This window comes from Nuphar pumila, chromosome 2 (assembly GCF_984573655.1).
Source record: "Nuphar pumila chromosome 2, dmNupPumi1.hap1.1, whole genome shotgun sequence".
Classification (NCBI taxonomy): Eukaryota; Viridiplantae; Streptophyta; class Magnoliopsida; order Nymphaeales; family Nymphaeaceae; genus Nuphar; species Nuphar pumila.
Genome location: NC_143250.1, coordinates 104,010,963 through 104,031,440, shown reverse-complemented (window position 1 = coordinate 104,031,440; position 20,478 = coordinate 104,010,963). Strand labels below are relative to the sequence as shown.

General features: G+C 40.0%; 1 protein-coding gene across 1 annotated transcript in view; it reads right to left on the bottom strand.

Moving 5' to 3' along the window:
* LOC149846505 (Protein kinase superfamily protein) overlaps positions 1-7,073 on the bottom strand; it is a 33,147-nt gene extending 26,074 nt beyond the window's left edge. The window contains exons 1-4 of the mRNA XM_089996375.1: positions 6,374-7,073; positions 3,469-3,533; positions 3,176-3,361; positions 1,545-2,936 (exon numbers count right to left, since the gene is read on the bottom strand). Coding sequence (XP_089852501.1) covers positions 1,545-2,936; positions 3,176-3,361; positions 3,469-3,533; positions 6,374-6,944 — 2,214 coding nt within the window. The 5' untranslated portion in view covers positions 6,945-7,073. The remainder of the gene's footprint in view (positions 1-1,544; positions 2,937-3,175; positions 3,362-3,468; positions 3,534-6,373) is intronic.
* Between the last annotated feature and the right edge of the window lie 13,405 nt (positions 7,074-20,478).

The following is a 20,478-nucleotide window of genomic DNA, read 5'->3' as shown; positions in this document are numbered from 1 at the left end:
GAGAAGCTTGGTGAGCAAGAAATACCGGTGAATGATTGTTTCAAATATTTGGGATCTATCATTTAAAAGTATGGAGAAATTGATGGAGATGTAAATCATAGGATAAAGGTTGGGTGGATGAAATGGAAAGGTGCAACTGGAGTGTTGTGTGATCGTAGAATGCCATTGCGGTTGAAGGAAAAGTTTTATAGGACGACTATTAGGCCCGCTTTACTATATGGTACGGAATGTTGGGCTGCCAAGAGACATCATATTCAAAAAATGAGTGTAGCTGAGATGTGTATGCTTAGATGGATGTGTGGAAATACAATAAAAGATAAGATTCGGAACGAGAAGATACGTAAGAAGGTAGGCGTTGCACCCATTGAAAATAAGATGAGAGAGAATCGTTTACGGTGGTTTGGACATATTCGACGAAGGCCTAATGATGCTCCAGTTAGAAGGATGGAGAAATGGGAAAATATATTAGTTAAAAGAGGTCGCGGTAGGCCTAGAAAGACTTAGATGGAGATGATAGGAAAGGATATGAATGCTTTGAACCTCACCGAGGACATGGCATTGGATAGAAATGATTGGAGGAGAAGGATTCATGTGGAAGACCCAGAACGATTTTCTTTTTTGGTTCATATCGCCGACCCCAATTGTTTTGGGATGAAGGCGTAGTTGTTGTTGTTTGTTGTATATGTATATATGAGAAATTCATATTTCAAACGAATATATTCTTTGAAAAAATGTTTTTATATTTTATAAAATATATGTATTTATTTTTAATAAATAAAATCTTGCATGAGTCACCGAGCCAGGTGTCGTCTATATGATACCAAGTTCCGAGAATGCCAACCATGTGAAATAGCAAATATATGAGAATCGTGCATAAAATAGACACAAACCAAATCATTCTAGAAACAATCCATGTAAGTCTCAACAGTTAATACTTGATAGTCCAAGCAAGAATGTCATCACTCATCAGATCATGTCAATAGACCAAAATGACTTGTCATGTTACCACCTTCTACTCTAAGACCAGTGTCAGATAAAAACTACCCAATAGGAACTGATAAATTTTTTATGAACATAATATATGCAAACCAAATTGTGCTTATTTCTTTCTGACAATTTAACTCTCTACCAGACAAGATTAGACACTTCAAGATGAATATGATGTGAGGACATTCCCTTGTGTGGTTAATCATCATATCACAAGATCAGTTTCCAGCCTAATTTATTAGGTAACCAGATCCTGTTACTGGTGCATTTTTTCTCATATCTGGTTTTCTACATTCATGGTAAGAAATTAGATATATTCACTTATAGAATCAGCCTAGAAAACTATGTACTCAGACCAAGTTTCGCTATCCTGATCCCCAGTGAGCTGTTTCAAGCTAATTCCAACTTATAAAGTGTTCCTTGATTTGTAGATACATATTTGGAGTTTGACTTAACATACCAAAAACTCAGTTTATCTCCAGTTGTACAACCACAAACCTTGTGAAAAGGGTCTTAAGCAGAATAACTGAATTAGGTACAGAAATAAGAGAAAACACCTGGGGAAGGTCTTCGTATTCAGAAAATGCACTCCTTCCAGACAAAAGCAAGTCCATATGGCTAGTTCTTGGTGTCAAAAGTGGAGATCGAGGAGTCATGCTGCCAGCTGAAGATGTTGCCACTCCCTGATCAGACTTGGGTCCAAAACGTGACTTACATGACATGGATGGCAGGCCTTTCAGATCCTCCATTAAAACGGAATTATCAGCCTCTGGGAGGTAATCAAGCAGGTCTTCGGATCCCCTGCGAGAACAGTCACTCAACTTCGGAGATATGATCTCAGAATCTTCAGTAACACTAGCGTTGGAAACTTTCATAACATCAGGACTTCCTGTCACATTGTGTAAGTCCTTCTGTGTGCAAGCCTCCAATATCTTCTCTAAAGTTTCAGAGATCCTCTCAAGGCGGTTATTAACACTTAAGCCCTTTTGGTCACAACTATCTGCAAGTGCACAAACCCTCGAGTGATCTTCCAAATATGCAGTTGGAACTTCCTCCTCACAGATGCGACAAATAACTGAACTTTCATCAGAAAGGTTTGCTTGATCCCCCCAGTAACCCCAAGATAGTTTATGTTGATGCCTGGAGGCAGTGGATGCCTGTACTGGGTCTTTAACCAAAACCACTTCAGGAACCTTAGAAGGCTTATGTATATCTGGACTCATCTTTTCTTTGTCTGACACCTTTAAGGAATCCATTTTATCATCAAATGACTCGTCTTTCATTTTTCTCTCTCTCTGGTACTTTTCTGCTGGAGATGGGAGTTTCTTCAAAGAAGCTATCCTCTCCTTGCTTGCAGGTGAAACAGAGCCTTTTCCAGTTTCTTCATCTGCATCAGGAGATGGAGAATTTTTTGAAGATTGTTGGACTTCATCTCTTTTCCAGCTCAGGACATGCTGCTCTTGGCTGTAGGGCTTCCTTAAGGGGGTTGATTTCAAACTCTTTCCAAAATGAAGACTTTTATCATTCTCTTTCTCAAATAGGGCTTGTTTTTCTGGAATAAATGGCATGATCCCAGAATGACGAAAATCAAGAACATGCTCATCCTCACCAAAGCCGTTTTCCTTGTGGAACTGCAATAACCTAGTGCACCTTGTGAGAATAAAAAGCATACGGGTGTGTAATTGTTTCAGCATACCCATGGGAAGCTCCTGACGCTTATCATCTAAGTCCTGAACTATGCTCTCACACTGAAGCCAAAACTCCCCAGGCATTGTGATGGCACAACGTCGTGCTAGAACCAATAAATCTTCTATAGTTTCCTGCCATTCTGGATGAGTTTCTGCATTCTTATCCAGTATGCCAAGCAATTCGCCTGCAAAAATGGCAAGCTCAGAGTCTACTTCTTCCTTGGCTCGGTCAAATTTTGCCCGTATGGACACAGCAATTTCCTGTTTGTAGAAAAATCAAGCATGAAGTGTAGTAAAAAAAAAGTGAATCAATTAGCAACACAATTGTCATTTTGTCATCCTTACACACTGTAAATACCTGTAGGTGACATGATCCAACAGGAAGTCTCAAGAAGAAAAATATCATTGAGCAAAATGTTTTAAGTTTATGTGTTTACTCAACAAAAAAGATCCCAATGGAACAGCAGAATTCTCAAATAGAAAGCTGTATATGCAGTTACCTCTTGGTTATACAAGCCTCGAGGTTTCCACAATGGGAATGGCCTCACTCCCTTGGAATTCAGTTCATGGGAGAAACTTTTTATATCACCAGGGAACTTTTTTCTTGGACCACTTGTTACCCGAAGTATGGCTTGAAACCGAGGGGATTCAGATTCTTTTGGTGTTTCGGGAGTTCCAGAGAGAGTCTGCAGAAACATAACAGAAAGGGCTTGACATGACATGCATTTGAAATTTAACCAACTATTTCTTTTCTTCAATCTGATTGCCAAACTCATTCAGAATACAACTCTACCTCAGGGATACAGAATGATGAACTCCCAATGTCTTCTGATTTATTCCAGGAAGAACCCTGTTTTCCTGCATTGTATAAATGCATTATGCTAATGGACGTTAGAGAATAGTATAGTAAAAACTCGGAAGTTAAACAACACGTATTTGTTAGTCAAGGATGACTTGCATGTTCCAATAAATGAAATCAACTAAAAACATCTAAATAGATTAAATAGATAAGGATCAGGTCAAAAAGACCAAGCTAAGTCAACCACACCGAAACTGGGAGCAATAAGATGATCATAAATTTGAAAAAATAAAAATTCTAGAAAAAATCCTCAGATGGCCTTCCAAACATCACACGGGAATAGCACGAAAGGTGAATAAAAGATTATGCAAGGTTGGTCGTTAGGAAATAGAGCCTCCAGGTTTTATCGTCAAACCAATGGAGGAGTACATAAGCAGTTAATGTCAGGAAAAGGAAGGAAAAAAAAAGAGGGCAACCCTAGGGCATAGGTTCAAGATGTAACCTCAGTAAAGATTGTGCCCCTGGATACAGTGCAACAATGTAGAATGGCTAAAAAACCAAGGGTCTTGATGCAGTGACTAATAAGTTAGTTCAGACTGTCCCCTATTGGGTCCACATACACATCGCCTTGTATTTCTCCCTTTATGCGATCTACGGCATGTATACAAATTACAAAAATTGATTTTTATTTGTGGTATTTTTGTGTGGAGTGATTATTGTATCAATTTTCACTAAGGTATGGTACTTGAATCTTGATGCTAATTGCTACTGTAAGTTTACTACTTTAGACCGCACATCTGAAACATAAATTCAAATCAGATGATCATGCATCTTAATACAGAACAACAGCCAATTTACTGCCATCAGGATCCAAAATCCTTTGGATCAAACACATGAAAAAGATATACACATCAACATTCAAAGAGCACTCCAACCTCCAATCAAAGTGAGACATTTCTAACTGCCTCATCAAATGGAGCATTTAACTCATTCCATAATAGAACAATCAAATGCACCCAACAGAAGGTTCTCGACATTATGAAACACAAGTTTCTAATATGGTACTTGACTTACAATCCAAACCATAATAGCAAACCTCAGAGGTCTTAACAGAACATAGATGACGCCAACTTTAAAAAGCAAATACCAAAGTACGAGACTTGAACATCCATATACACCAGTAGTATCATCCATTTTCATCAGCTTTTGATGCCAATTAGGGATGTAAAGGAGTAGCATCCCACCAAGCTTTGCATTGCTCAGGCTTGATTTGTTATCAAGTATCGAGTTCAAGCTTGTCCAAAGCCTAGCACATCAAGCACAGTTACTTTCAAGCTTTAAGAGGCCAATTTGGAACTTCAGCCACATAAGCTCTTGATTAGTCGCTTTCTGCATTTCCAAACTTGCAAAGACTAACTTTGGTAGATGATCCATGATCAAACATTTACAATTTTCCTTTAATTCAGTAAATGTAAAATAGTGACCATCTGCATTTCCAAACTTGCAAATTCTTAACTTTAGTAGATGATTCATAATCAGATATTCATGATCTCCCTTAATCCAGAAAACGTTAAATATAATGGTAATTAACAAATACATATAATACTATATGTATATATATGTGTGTGTGTGTGTATGTGTGTTTATTTATTTATTTTTTGTGCTAATGAAGGTACGAAACTATTGAGATGGAAATCACAGGTGCAAACTGTATGGACTCAATCCGACCACATAAATGTGTTTGAGACACAGTTTGTATGCCAAAGATCAAACCTTCAATCGTGTTTTTTCAACATAATAACTTGATTTTTTGAGTCATGAACTTTCTGTACATTGTGGCCTGTTAGTTTTTTAAGCCCTTCAAAAACCTGCTCATATCACAATCACATGATTCAAAATTCATTTCAAACTAAGCAAATCATGTAGATCACATTTGTAAGGTTCGATCTACCAAAAAAAATGAAAAGAATCTGATTATACTCAACAGATCTGTGTGTGTGTATATGCATGGTTAAAGGCACAAAACTATCAATTACAAATCACCTGCTTTTCATATTTTTTTAGGTTTTGTTAGTACATTGGACCTTATAGGTGTGATCTACAAGCTTGTTTAGTAGAAAATGAGTTTTGAATCATGTGATAGTGACATGTAAGCCGGGTTTTTAAGGGCTTAAAAAATCATCGGCTTGCAGTGCACTAAAATTTCATTACTCAAGAAATCATATTTTTAGACCGAAATAACACGATCAAAGGTTTGATCCTTAGCAAACAATCCATGCTGAACACATCCATGTGGTCAGAATCGTCAGATTTAGTTGATAAAGCTTGAACGTATGTTTTCCAGCTCAATAGTTTTGTGCCTTCAATAGCACCAAATATTAATCCACACACACACACACACATAGATATATATAGAGAGAGAGGGAGTCTGAAATTAGTCACCATTATTTGTCTCGGTTCTTAAGTTTAAGTAAGAAATTCCTACAAAAGAGCTTGAGTAGCTTAATTTGATAACCACACCTAATGACAGTAAGATGCAGATAAAGAAAAATGAAAAAAATTCAGATTCGATTTTTGCGCACCTACCCGTCAAAGCATTTCTTTTTTGAACTATTTATCACTCACAAAATCGAGATGCACAACGGTTAAGCAGGAGTTGCATATAAATGTCCGTGCGCATCATTTCTTGCATTTTATTCCATTATCATAATTCCACACTTTCATAACTTTTCCATTTATGTTCAAATTAGGTCAATATATAAAATTAAACTGTACAAATCATATTGAGATCGTTAACAGCAGAAAAATCTGAACACAATCAACGAATCAACAAAAAAAAATGTTAATTCAATCAAGACAAGCTTATATTCCATTCGGTTAAAAGACCAAAACAAAGTACCGGTTTCGGCAGATCCATTGACGATCCGAGTTCGAAATCCCGGAAGCTCACCAGGGCTCCTATCCCTCGACTGCCCGCCCGTCGACCTGCCATCGCAGCTACTCTCGTTATCACCTCCCCGACTACTACTACACGATGCATTCACGCCGTCCTTCCGTTCGCCGCCGCCCTTCGCGAAACTCCCAGCCGACGAAGACGAGCAGGCGTCCGCCCTCGAGAGCTTGCTCGTGCCGGGCCCGACGACCAACCCCCTCCCGAAGAAGCTCTCCTGCGGCAACGGACCAGACCGCGTCTTTATCCGAGTCAACCCCAGCGACGACGGCACGATCGGCGCGTTCTTCCCCGGATCGCCGCCGGGCTTCTCCTTCTTCTTCGGCTTCGTCTCCGCGCCGCCGCCGATCTGGGGATCGGGCTTGGACGGACGCGATTTCTTCTTATCGGATCTAGAGAAGAAATCGACGGGCGAGGATCTAGGGCTCCTGGATCCATTGGCGGAGGCGTCGGGGGAGTCGGGCTTGGTGGCGCTCTTAGAGGAAGAGGAGGAAGCGAAGAATCTACCCTTGAACACCATTTTTTCCCCTCTCCTCTATACCCTTCTTTTTTTTTTGTCTGCGATCTTTTTTGCGTCGATCTCTGCTCTGTGATATCCGAGTGGGCAGTGCCGGTTAGACGAAAACGAGCAGTGTGGGAAATTTTACGCGGTGATGCCTGAAAAGGAGAGTGGGAAGGGAAATGAAAAATGTAGTTGGTACGTGGACAGTGGGGAACGGGCGTCCTAAGGATTCAATGGATGGTAAAGGGAGGAGAAGTCGGTGATGCATGCGCGGGGTCTTTGACCAAAAAGTTTTTGCGCGACTATTACGCAATGTTGGCACGCTCAGACTCGTCAGTTGTCTGTACCTTTCAGTGAAGCAAAGTCAAATTTTGCGATTGGGGACTGAACCGCGAATCAGCGAGTGTCGCGTCCGGCGTTTGAAAATGGTGCGTTCAACTGAACCATCGAGTCCGTGTATGTGTGTGTAGCGGTGGGCATCGGGCCGACCAAAACCCATTTAGAGCTCGGGCCCATCGGTTTTAAGTGCAGCCAGACCCAGTCCGGAGATGGCTCGGCTCATTTACTAATGAGCCGGATTTTGACCGGGTTCTTAATGGGCACAGGTTTGAAGAGTAACGTCAAACAAGGTTTTTGTTCGACATTACTGGGATGAATCTCTGCCGCTGATCATGTGCGCAATCAGCGGCAGAAAATTGTTTTTGCAAAAAGGTCCCCTTTGCGGTATTTGCAATCGCCGCTAAAGGCATTGCAGTTGTAACGTGTGATAATTGCAATGCCTTTAGCGGCGCTCGCAAGCACTAAAGGCCTTTTTTTCATGCACCCTCGATAGCATGTGCGATCATGCGCACACACTCGTCTGACATTACACCCTTCTTTTATATATATATATATATATATATATATATATATATATATATATATATATATATATATATATATATAGGGTTAATACTGACTACTAATGAAGCTACGGAACTAATGAGTAGAATTCAATCTTTTATTAAAAAAAATTCAATATTTTGTAGATCAAATGTTATAGTTTGTTTAACAAGAAACTTGTTTTAAATCATGTGATTATGACAAATAATTAGGTTTTTAAAAGATCCAAAAATCCACAGCCTATAATATGTCAAAATTTCATTACATCAGAAAAACATCATCCATGGCTTGATCCTTAGCAAACAGACCGTATCTATGTGGTTACATTGAGTCAATACAACTTGCACCTATGATTTCTAGCTCATTAGTTTCCTACCTTCATTCGTAACCAATATTTACCCATATATATGCTAAACTACTGAGATGGTCTAGTCTAAGAGGAATGTTGAGTGGCTAGAGATTTGTCATATCACGGGTGATTAGAAACATCCTAGGTAGGACTAGTAAATGAGCCTAACGAGTCAAGCTTGAGGTGTTCAAGTTTGGTTTGTTATTATGATGAAACCAGCTGAATTGAAGCATGTGGAGAGCTTGGGGTAAAAGAGCTAAGTTGGATCTAGCTAGTTTACCAAAAAAAAAGTAAAGAGATCTGAACTCTAAACATATTAAGCTGAGCTCAATCAAACTTATTTATAAAACAAATACAATATTTCAATGCTAAAAGCAATATGATTTAAACTCTAGATCTATTGTTTGCAAGTCAGATACTTTAAACATTTATAATTAACGATACACTGCAATATATGAGGTAAAATAAATCCAAAATATGTTCATTACTACTTAATGAGCCCATGTAGACCGAAACAAGCGAAACACATGTTCATTTCAGCGTGTTAAGCCTATTTTATGAGTTGGATGAAGCTCTTTGCCAGCTGAACCACAAGTCTAAGTATGAGTTGACCTTGAACGATCCAGTCTAAATAAAATGCCTTCATCAGAATTTGTGCTTTATCAAACATGAGCCACCATAGAGTTTTTTTTTAGATAAACTAAGGAAAAAAAAGCATCACTGACTGCACACTGGCTGGCCTCAGGTTGGTAGAATCCTTGAAGACCTCCCTGTCAACCAATGAGTACACCCAACTTCCCTCTTGCAGCAAAGGACACCACCCATGGGTTTTGAATTTGTGACGTCCCATCAACTTGGTGATTTTCACAGGAAATAAGTCGCCCCTTCCAGATGAGGGAATCCCTTGTGAGCCACTACAGAGCATTTTTAGTTGACAATACCAAGACTGTTTGAAAACTGACAGTCGGATAGAGTTTATGCATTTGATAAAGTGGCAGCAAGATTTGGCAGCTACCATGTAGTAGCTACCAACTTTAGGATTTGATGCAAATACAAATAGGAGACAGTCACTTCCTCTCTCAAATAGGGATGGCAGTGGGGCGGGGCGGGGCGGGGCGGGGGACAAGGTTTCCACCCCCGCCCCGCCTCAAAATTTTATCCTCCACCCCCGCCCCGTCCCCGTCCCCACCCCGTCCCCGTCCCCGTCCCCGTCCCCGTTTGTCAAATTGCATCCCTACTTAGAAATCATTCACGTTAATATTTCAGTTAATGATAAATGAATTCATCCACATGGAAAAACAGGATCTCCCCGCCTTCATAGCCCAGACAAAAATTAAATTTTACTTGTACCTAGTAAACTAATACATAACATCCATGGATCATGCTCTAGAAGATATTGAATGGACTCAGTTCCTCATCCTCCAATTTTTTCTGAACTGGAGAATATTATTTAATAATTAGAAAAATGAATATGCAAATAAGTTGATCTGAAATGTTAAAAAAAATTAAGTCAAATCAAACAACCACTATAAATGAAAAAATTAACCTATTGAAACCTGCTTTATAATCACAGAAAAATGTGTCCACTATATGAGAAGATTTGACAGCACAAGCAAAACCACAGAGTGCAACACAAATTTAAAACATGAAGGTCCAGAAAGAAAGCAGGATGGAAATATTGCCCTTATGCTTCTTCAGAATGTCAAGCAAAACCCTAGTCCAGTAGCCACGATAACTTAGATTACCAAGATCGGAGAGTGGTCTCTCAGGTGTCCCAACCTTACCTTCTTTTTTTGATAGTTCATACGCTGACAAACAAACAATGCATCAGCCATGTCAAAAGTTGTTTTTAAGATCTTAGAAGATGTCAAACAATGCATCAGCCATGGAAGGAGGGAGAGATCGTGTCGGCCAACGGTGGTCGGTGTCGGCAAACGGTGGTCGGCGTCGGCCAACGGTGGTCGGCGACGGCCAACGGTGGTCGGCGACGGCCCAGCTCCAATGATAATGCGGATGGGGAAGGGGAAGAGGCGACGGCCCGGCTCGGCGGCTCCAGGGTTAGGAAATTAGGGAAGGGAGTTAGGGTTAGTAAACATGTAGAAAAATATAAAGGGTTGGGGGCGGGGATGGGGCGGGGCGGGGGAACGTGCCAGTCCATCCCCGCCTCCACCCCCGGACGGGGATGGATTTTAACCTTCGTCCCCGCCTCCATCCCCGTTTCATACCCTCCATCCCCGGTCCAAACGGGGCGAGGTGGGGCCCCGCTTTCCCCCGGTCCACTGTCATCCCTACTCTCAAATGCATAAATTGTCATCTCATTTGTCACCTTCCAAACATCAACCACCAAAATAGCTTAAGTTTTCATCAAAATGCACACTCTCCGAACTCAATTACCAGTTTCCTAATAGAGCCTAACTGTTGGATCTAGATAAAGGATACAGTGTAGTCATACAAGAATCCAAAGAACCACAATATATGGTGGGCTCATAATTTACAAGAAACCCAAAATGGTTGCATTAAAAATATATTAATGAAAAATAAATACATTAAATGGGCAGAAAAATGGCTACCCAAGGAAGAGTACATATCCTCTTGTCCTGCCTACAGTAATGAATCCCCCTTGACACCAGGTTGTTTCTCAATTCACCAATTCCCATTTCTCTTCTCTCCATTCTCTCCTTTCTTTTTGTGCATACTTAGATTCTAAATTTCTTACATTAGTATCAGAGTGGTTACCGGTATGCACAGAGACTCGCTGCCTGAAGCCGTCGATCATGGGAAACTCAATTTTTTTTTTGTTTATATCACAGTCACTAAAAACCGTGACCATATCACAATCGCCAAAATCTGTGATTTGGGGCTATGTTCCATATATAACACATGGTCATAATTTGGTATGCATATGTGTTTAGTGTGATTAAATTCTTAGGAGCCATGTTCAAGAGAAGCTACTTTTCATCATAAGGAATTCTCGGGAAGGAAGGAAAGATGTGTGAACTCATTTTGAAAGAAAAAATGTTCTTTTGTATTTGTTAGATGAGCCTTTCATATATTTCTCAATTAGATGTTTATATCACTCCTCTTGAAAAATAAGCCTTATTTTTTTTTTTGAAAGGCAAGCTGGGACTAGGAAGACCCCTATCGGATATCATTACTATAACAAAATCATCAATACAATTACTTATAAATCTCTCTTAAAAGGGAACCAATCTTTCCAACTCTTTTGGAGCCCCCTAGTGCTAATATGGCTCGTAATTTTGGTATATTGCAAGAACTTTATTGAAGTTTCTGTACAACTAATCTATTACAACAACAACAACAACAACTACGCCTTCATCCCAAAATAATTGGGGTCGGCGATATGAACCAAAAAAGAAAATCATTCTGGGTCTTCCACATGAATCCTTCTCCTCCAATCATTTCTATCCAATGCCATATCCTCGATGAGGTTCAAAGCATTCATATCATTTCCTATCACCTTCATCCATGCCTTTCTAGGCCTACCCCGACCTCTTTTAACTAATATATTTTCCCATTTCTCTATCCTTCTAACTTGAGCATCATTATGCCTTCGTCGAATATGTCCAAACCACCGTAAACGATTCTCTCTCATCTTATTTTTAATGGGTGCAACGCCTACCTTCTTACGTATCTCCTCGTTCTGAATCTTATCTTTTATTGTATTTTTACACATCCATGTCAGCTACACTCATTTTTTGAATATGATGTCTCTTGGCAGCCCAACATTCTGTACCATATAGTAAAGTGGGCCTAATAGTCGTCCTATAAAACTTTTCCTTCAACCGCAATGACATTCTACGATCGCACAACACTCCAGTTGCACTTTTTCATTTCATCCACTCAACCTTTATCCTATGATTTACATCTTCATCAATTTCTCCATACTTTTAAATGATAGATCCCAAATATTTGAAACAATCATCCACCGGTATTTCTTGCTCACCAAGTTTCACTACACTCTCATCACTACTTCGTTGCTTACTAAACCGACATTCCATGTATTATGTTTTACTCTTACTCAACTTAAAACCTCTTGCTTCCAATGTCTGTCTCAATAATTTTAACTTAGCATTAACCCCAGCTCTAGACTCATCAATCAAAACAATATCATCAGCAAACAACATACATCATGGCACATTTTCTTGAATTGATCTCGTAAGCTCATCCATCACTATAGCAAATAGGAAAGGGCTTAAATGGTCTACCCCCTTAAAAAAATTATTGTGCTCAGCAAATCAACCCTATCAATTCCAATATTATGTTTGCGCCTGGGTCCACCTGTATGGGAATTTCATGCCACCCACTACATTCTTTCTCTTCCAAGTTACCTTTGTGTTATGTTGCGTTAAAATTCCCAACTAGATTGGACCCTTCAAACTCCTTGATGATATGCTAAAATTTATCTTATGTGACGTTGTTTTGAAGAAAAGCTAAATCAATTCTATGACTCCTTAACACATCCAGAATTTATCGGCAGGTCCACTGATGACTAAGGCCCTTGATATTCCAAGTTAGTAACTTCGTTGGGGGAGGTCTAGAAGTGGATTTGAAAAAATCAATGGGGGCTTCGATCCGTGTACTCCTTGTTAATGGGTTTGTTTGGTTCACCTCTGACCTCTTGTCTGTTAAGGTTCTAGAAGACTTTTTGCATTTCCATTCCCCACTGATCTGCACTAACCCCACCGCCTCCTCCCGAACCATAATCTTCATTTTTCATTGATCGAAAAGAAGGAGAACCATCGAGACGGTCCCAATCTCTCGTGCCTGAACACCAGCGATGGTTTTCTCCACCCTCGTTTCCTGTTAATTTTTTAAGACAAAATGAAAAGAGTTTCACATTATGTGAAAGAAGAACCAACATTTCACGTCTAACAAAATGATCAAGAGCTCCCTTGGTCTGTCCCCAATATTTTTAGAATCCACTCTTTTCTCATCTCTGGCTTCAAACATAAGAAACAATTAGCCATGTTTTTTTGCTGAGAAAGGATCGTGACTGCTGAGAGGTACTCTTTGGCACTAAGGCCAAGCGATTCCAACTCTTTGGCTACATTTTGTTGTATAAGAAGTTCTTGGTCTTGGACAATACACTTTGACAGGCTTTGAATTGCAACAGACAAAGGAGCCAGGGCTTCTCTAAGAATATCTGCAGCCCTGCATTTTTTACTCCACCTTTCAGCACAAAGACTTGGCCTAGGTCGACTGTTTGTTGAATGAGATGCACCTTCTGCTTCAGGAATAGAGGGAGGTCGGGCATCACCAAAGCCCATATTGTCCTCCACATCCTCCTGAGGAACTGGGACACGCTCATGAGAAACTGGAAAAACTGGAGTAGTGGATTATGAGATCTTGATATCAGCATGAGACACTGCAGATCGACCCTCTCCTTGGTTACTCCCAATGATGATGCCAAGCTGTGTCAAGTTTTCAATAGTCTTCCCCCGCAAATGTTTCATTTCAGGCTTTGCCTATGAAATATGTGACTAGCCGCGTTGTTGTTCTTTCGGCGGTTTGGGACCTACTGAAGGAGCTTGGCTGCATCTTGCAGTGATATGACCGACTGAACCACAGAAAACACAAAGCTTTATGCTCTGTTCGTAGATAACATCTTGGGTATATGTCCTCTGTTAGATCGATTTTCATATCACGCAGTTTCGCAATCATCATCATGATATAAAACATGATATAAATCAGGAAATATAACAGTATATACATCATGAACAACAGACGATCGAAACAAGAACAGGGAGCAGGCATGTCGGGTTCCACCATATACCAAAATCCAGACATATGCAAATGAACAAACAAATGCACAGAACACAATAAAAACAATAGAAGCATGTTAATACTATGTAAAAGGCTAAGGCGTACAAAAGTACTCCCCTTAGAGAAGATTCGCCCCCACATACAGTGCAAAACAGGGTTCGGCGTCCTTCCCCCAGGATACAATAGCCTCGACGATCAGACCAGTGCACTTCGACGGATCGTCCTTCGAAAACAACCTCTACGAACCGAAGTTGCAGAAAAAACCCTTTCGGGATAACTCATGAGAGAGAGAGCAACAGGGAAATGGAAAATTGCATCTCTTCTTCAGAGATTAAACTGTCTCAGATCTGTCGTAACCCCAGCCCTAACCACGCTTTTATAACCCACGAGTGGTTACAAAGCGTGGAAGGAACCCGTTACGGAATCCGAGGAGACGTGACCTGTTAACGGAAATCGAAGAGTCGAGATCCGTTAAAGAAATCCGAAGAGCCATAATGGGCACGAACTACGAAGAGTCGTGACCCATTATCATTTCTCATAACCCGTTGAAGAATTCAAATATTCACAGAAACTTTGGGCAAAAAGATACTTTGGTCTTGATTGGATATGGCCCTAAAGAGCCAATTACCCGAACTCGAACCTGAGTCCGGCTCGGCCCGACACGGCACGACACGGCGCGACGTGGCACACGACGAGCAGGCGCGCGCGCGCGTGCGTGTGTGTGTGTGGTAGTCATCCCACCCTCTTGTTCTCAGCAACAAGTGTAAGAGTTTACATGTGGATTATAAATCCCACAACAAACTCAAACACGATCAATGTGGGATTATTCCACGTTATCAAAACCAACCTTTCTCTAAAACAACCCATGTTTCTTCTTTTGAATTCTCTCTCCCCTTACTTCTTACACCTAACATTCTCCCACAAATTCAAAGAATGAAACAGGAGGAAACCAAGATGCAAGATAAGACAATCTGCAACAGGACATATCATGCTTTCAGCAATGGTACCATCCGGTTTGAACCACTACCTTAGTTGACTAACTTTACCCCCACGGGAACGAAGTGAACTGAAGTCTTGAACTTGAACCTTTGGTGTAGGAGTGTTCATTAGCAACAACATGATAAAGGTTATGGTTGTAATCTTTAGGGGCGGCGCGTTAAAGGTCATGCGCCCGAATCTTGTTTCATGAGTGACTTCAAAAATAACCCAATTCTTTATACTGCGGCCACACAAACACACTCACATAGGTGGGCTTCTCTAGAGATGCACTACTAACATCTCGCCTAGAAGGCTTTGAACCCATTCAGAGTTTTAACTCTTTCTTAACTCGCAGCTACAATACCTTTCCAGAGTAATCAGGGGAACAGACACAGATACATAGTATCTCATAAATAAGGTGCTATCTAGTTCACCCTACAGCTTGTTATTACCACATTTAACCTACTTTGTGGGATCTTCACTCAGATAGGTTAGGTTGCTACTGCAGATGAACTACTGATGGGTTTCAGTCACACCCCCTCTCTGGATTTCAGGACTAATGACTTATCTAGTCCTTTTGTTAATGGATCAGTTGTGTTCTCTTTGGATCCAACATAGTTCACAACAACCACTAACTGAGACACCAGTTTCCTTACAAACTTTATTCTGACTTGGATGTGTCGCCTCTGCTTTTGATTATATTTTGTGCTTTTAATCTTTGTAATAGTGGCCATATTGTCACAATGCACAAATATCGCAGAAATTGGTTTGCACATTAAAGGAATTTCCTCAAGAAGTCCCTTTAACCATTCAGCTTCCAATCATGTGACATCTAAAGCACATAGTTCATCCTCAAAAGTAGACCGAGACAAGATGGTCAACTTTACTGATCTCCAGGTGACTGTACTGCCACCCAAGGTAAATACATACCCTGTCATGCCATAACTACTAGAGTTCATGGCTATCCAGCTCGCATCACTATATTCCTCAAGAACTGCAGGGAATCTCTTATAATGCAAACTCTAGGAAATGATTCCTTTCAGGTATCTAAGTACCATGTCCAATGCCTTCCAATGAGTGTGATTTGGACAACTTGTGTATCTACTTAATTTTGTCACGGAGAATGAAATATCTGGTCTCGTGCAATTTGCAAGATACATCAAACTTCCAATAATTTGGAAACACCTCAATTGAGACACAGGAACACCAGTCGTATTCTTATGAAGAAGAATAGAATGGTCATATGGAGTTGCTACAGATCTCCCTTGGTTATAGCCAAATTTCTCAAGTACTTTCTCAACAAAGTGAGATTAAGAAATGACTATCCCCTCAGCCGAACGAGTCAGCTTTAAGCTTAAGATCATATTTGCAACACCCATATCCTTCATATCAAACTTACTACTAAGAAACGACTTTGTCTCATTCACAATTCTCATATTGGAACCAAATAATAGAATGTTATCTACATACAGGCATAAAATAATACAACCATAAATGTTAACTTTGCAATAAACACATTTATCAAATTCATTGACAACAAAGCCAAATGATAAAATAATATTATCAAACTTTTCATGCCATTGTTTAGGGGCTTATTTTAGTCCGTATAATGACTTAACAAGTCTACAAACTTTATTTTCATTACCAAGAGCCACATAACTCTCAGGTTGATCCATATAGATATCTTTTTTAAGTTCGCCATGCAAAAGGGCAGTCTTCACATCCATTTGATGGAATGAGAGATCATAAATGGAAGACAGTGCAATAAGCATTCTAATTGTGGTCATACGGGTAACCGGAGAATAGGTATCAAAATAGTCTATTCCCTCATTTTGTTTGAACTCCTTGGCAACCAGTCTCACCTTGTACTTGTCAATGGATCCATCTGGTTTCAACTTCTTCTTAAAGATCCATTTGCACCCAATTGTGGAACTACCACGAGGGAGGTCAACCAATTCCCAAGTGTCATTAGAGATAATGGAGTCCATTTCACTCTTGATGATGTATTTCCAATGTTTTGCTTTAGGTGAAGCCATTGCATCTCAGAAAGTGGGAGGATCATCCTCGATAAGGTAAGTGATAAAATCGATTCCCAAATCCTTGGTAATCCGTGGTCTCTTTCTCCTTCTAGGTTCAGCCACTTCCTCAGACTCAATGGGTCTAGGATGGGAACAAGATGGTTGTACCCCCACATCTGTCATCATTTTCATATGTTCGGAAATGGAACCAGAAGTTGAAGGTATATCTAAAGAAAGAAGATTATGAGGTACACCAACTTTCATGGGAAATAAATTCTCAAAGAATGTAGCTTCTCGAAGCTCAACAATAGAGTTTACATCTATGTCAGATATCTCAGACTTAATTACTAAGAACTTGTAGGCATAATTGTTCTCTACATAACCCAAAAAGACAACATCTACTGTTTTAGAACTCAACTTCTTCCTATTGTGCTCTAGGACAAGTACCTTTGCAAGTCACTCTCACACTTTAAAGTATTTCAAGCTAGATTTCTTATTTCTCAAGAGTTCAAAAGGGCTATTATCCTTATGCTTCTGAGGAACTCTATTCAGAATATGGCAAGCCGTATTCAAAGCATCCCCCCACATATAGGTAGGTAATTCAGAACTCCCAAGTAGAGTATTTATCATGTCAGTTAGGGTTCTATTCTTCCTTTCTGCAATCCCATTAGATTAAGGAGAATATGGAGCAGTAAACTCATGAACTATGCCTACAGACTTGCAATATTCATCAAGTTTATTAGAGGTATATTCTCTCCCTCTATCAGACCTCAATCTTTTCAGTTTTCTACCAGTTGGTGTTTCTGCTTCATTCTTAAAAATAAGAAACTTATCAAAAGCTTCATCTTTTGATTTTAGTAGATACACATAACAGTATTTAGTGCCATCATCTATAAAAGTGATAAAATACTATTTATGATTTCTGGTTAACACTCTATTAAACTCACAGATATTTGTGTGCACCAGATCCAATATTTCAGAATCTCTAATAATTGTATGAAATGGTTTCCTATATTGTTTTGCTTGCACACAAATTTTACATTTTTTAGTTTTATCAATGGAATGCTCAGGAATCATTTTCAAGTTCATCATGCGTTTCACAGAATTGAAATTCACATGACCTAATCTATTATGCCACAAATAAGATGATTTTATGTTATATGCAACATTAGACAATGAATTAAAAGAAACATTATTTTCTAATTTATCACTGCAAACATTTTCAACACGAATTTTAAACAAACCATCATCTAAATACCCCTTGCCAATAAAGGTTTCAGAATGTAAAATAACAACTTTATTACATTTAAAGTTAAATGCATAAGCCTCTCTAACAAGACATGAACCACTTAGAATGTTTCTTCTAACTACAAGCACATAGTGCACTCTGTGTAAAGATAGAACTCGTCCTGAAGGAAACTTCAGATCCACGTGTCCAATCCTTAACACATTTGCAGCCGTTGAATTGCCCATAGTCACGGATATGCCAGCAGCAGACTGGTATGATACAAAGACAGACTTATCAGCACAAACGTGCATATTAGCCTCAGTGTCAATCAGCCACTCAGTTGGCTCATAAACGTGATAGATTTGCGGATTAACAGAAACATACCCAGTACTGGTCCCAACGACCTCAATCACCATGTTGACTTGAGGCATTCCTTCTGTGGTCCCATGAGCTTTGGCCTTCTTGGAAGGACATTCCTTAGCCCAGTGCCCAACCTGCTCATAGTTCCAGCACGGTTTGTTCTTTGCCTTTTTTTGGATTTTTGCCTTAGATTTAAACTGGTTTTTCATTATAGATTTCAGTTTTTGTTCCTTGCCCTTAAAAGATTCGGTCATCATGTTCACCTTAGGCTGTTCAGTTGGCATCACGATCTGTTTTTGGCTCCTATGCTCTTCTTCAATGGCGATGTCTACCATAAGATCATCAAGAGAAATCTTCCCTCTACGGTGCTTGAGAGACATACCAAAGTCTACCCAAGACTTAGGAAATTTCTCCACGATGGTCATAACTTGAAACTTCTCAGGAAATTTCATATCAGCCTCAGCCAAACTATGGAGCAACAACAGAAACTCGTATGCCTGCTCAGTGACCGACTTGCCCTCTACCATCTGATATTTCAGAAACTTAGCAACATAGTACTTTTTAAGACCTTGGTCTTCGGTATTGTACTTCTTGTCAAGTTGATCCCATAGGCCCTTAGCAGTGATAGACGAGAAACAGTACACATTGAACAACGTGTTGGACAGAGCCAACAGTATGCAACCACGGCATATATTGTCATTTTCTTTTTACTCTACAACCGCAGTGACCGTAGCAGGGTCAGTATCAGAAACTGAAGGGCAATTGAGTTTTAGAACCGACAAGAGCCCTATCGTAGTGAACCAAATTTTCATGCGTTGCTGTCAACGCTTGAAATTCTGACCGGCAAACTTTTCTGGCATACCGGTCATGTCCACTTTTGGTATAAAAGCGGAAGAGGTCGACATGCTTAAAATCTTCTCTAAGACTGTCAGATCGATTTTCATATCACGCAGTTTCGCAATCATCATCCTGGTATAAAACATGATATAAATCAGGAAATATAATAGTATATACATCATGAACAACAGACGATCGAAACAAGAACAGGTAACAGGCATGTAGGGTTCCACCATATACCAAAATACAGACATATGCAAATGAACAAACAAATGCACAGAACACAATAAAAACAATAGAAGCATGTTAATACTATGTAAAAGGCTAAGGCGTACGAAAGTACTCCCCTTAGAGAAGATTCGCCCCCACATACAGTGCAAAATAGGGTACGACGTCCTTCCCCCAGGATACAATAGCCTCGACGATCAAACCAATGCGCTCCGACAGATCGTCCTTCGAAAACAACCTCTACGAACCGAAGTTGCAGAAAAACCCCTTTCGAGATAACTCAGGAGAGAGAGAGAGCAACAAAGAAATGGAAAATCGCAACTCTTCTTCAGAGATTAGACCATCTTAGATCTGTCGTAACCCCAACCCTAACCACGCTTTTATAACCCACAAACGGTTACAAAGCGTGGAAGGAACCCGTTACGAAATTCGAGGAGACATGACCCGTTAACGGAAATCGAAGAGTCGAGATCTGTTAAAGGAATCTGAAGAGCCATAACGGGCATGAACTACTTGGTCTTGATTAGATATGGCCCTAAAGGGCCAATTACCCGAACCCAAGCCCGACCCGACACGGCACAGCACAACGAGCGTGCGTGTGTGTGTGTGTGTGTGTGTGTGTGGTAGTCATCCCACCCTCTTGTTCTCAGGAACAAGTGTAAGAGTTTACATGTGGATTATAAATCCCACAACAAACTCAAACACGATCAATGTGGGACTATTCCACGTCATCAAAACCAACCTTTCTCTAAAACAATCCATGTTTCTTCTTTTGAATTCTCTCTCTCCTCACTTCTTACACCTAACATCCTCCCCCCTTCAATCGTGATTTCTACCGCCGGTTGCGGAGAAAAATCTAACGGGACCTTCATTTTGATTTAGGCAAAA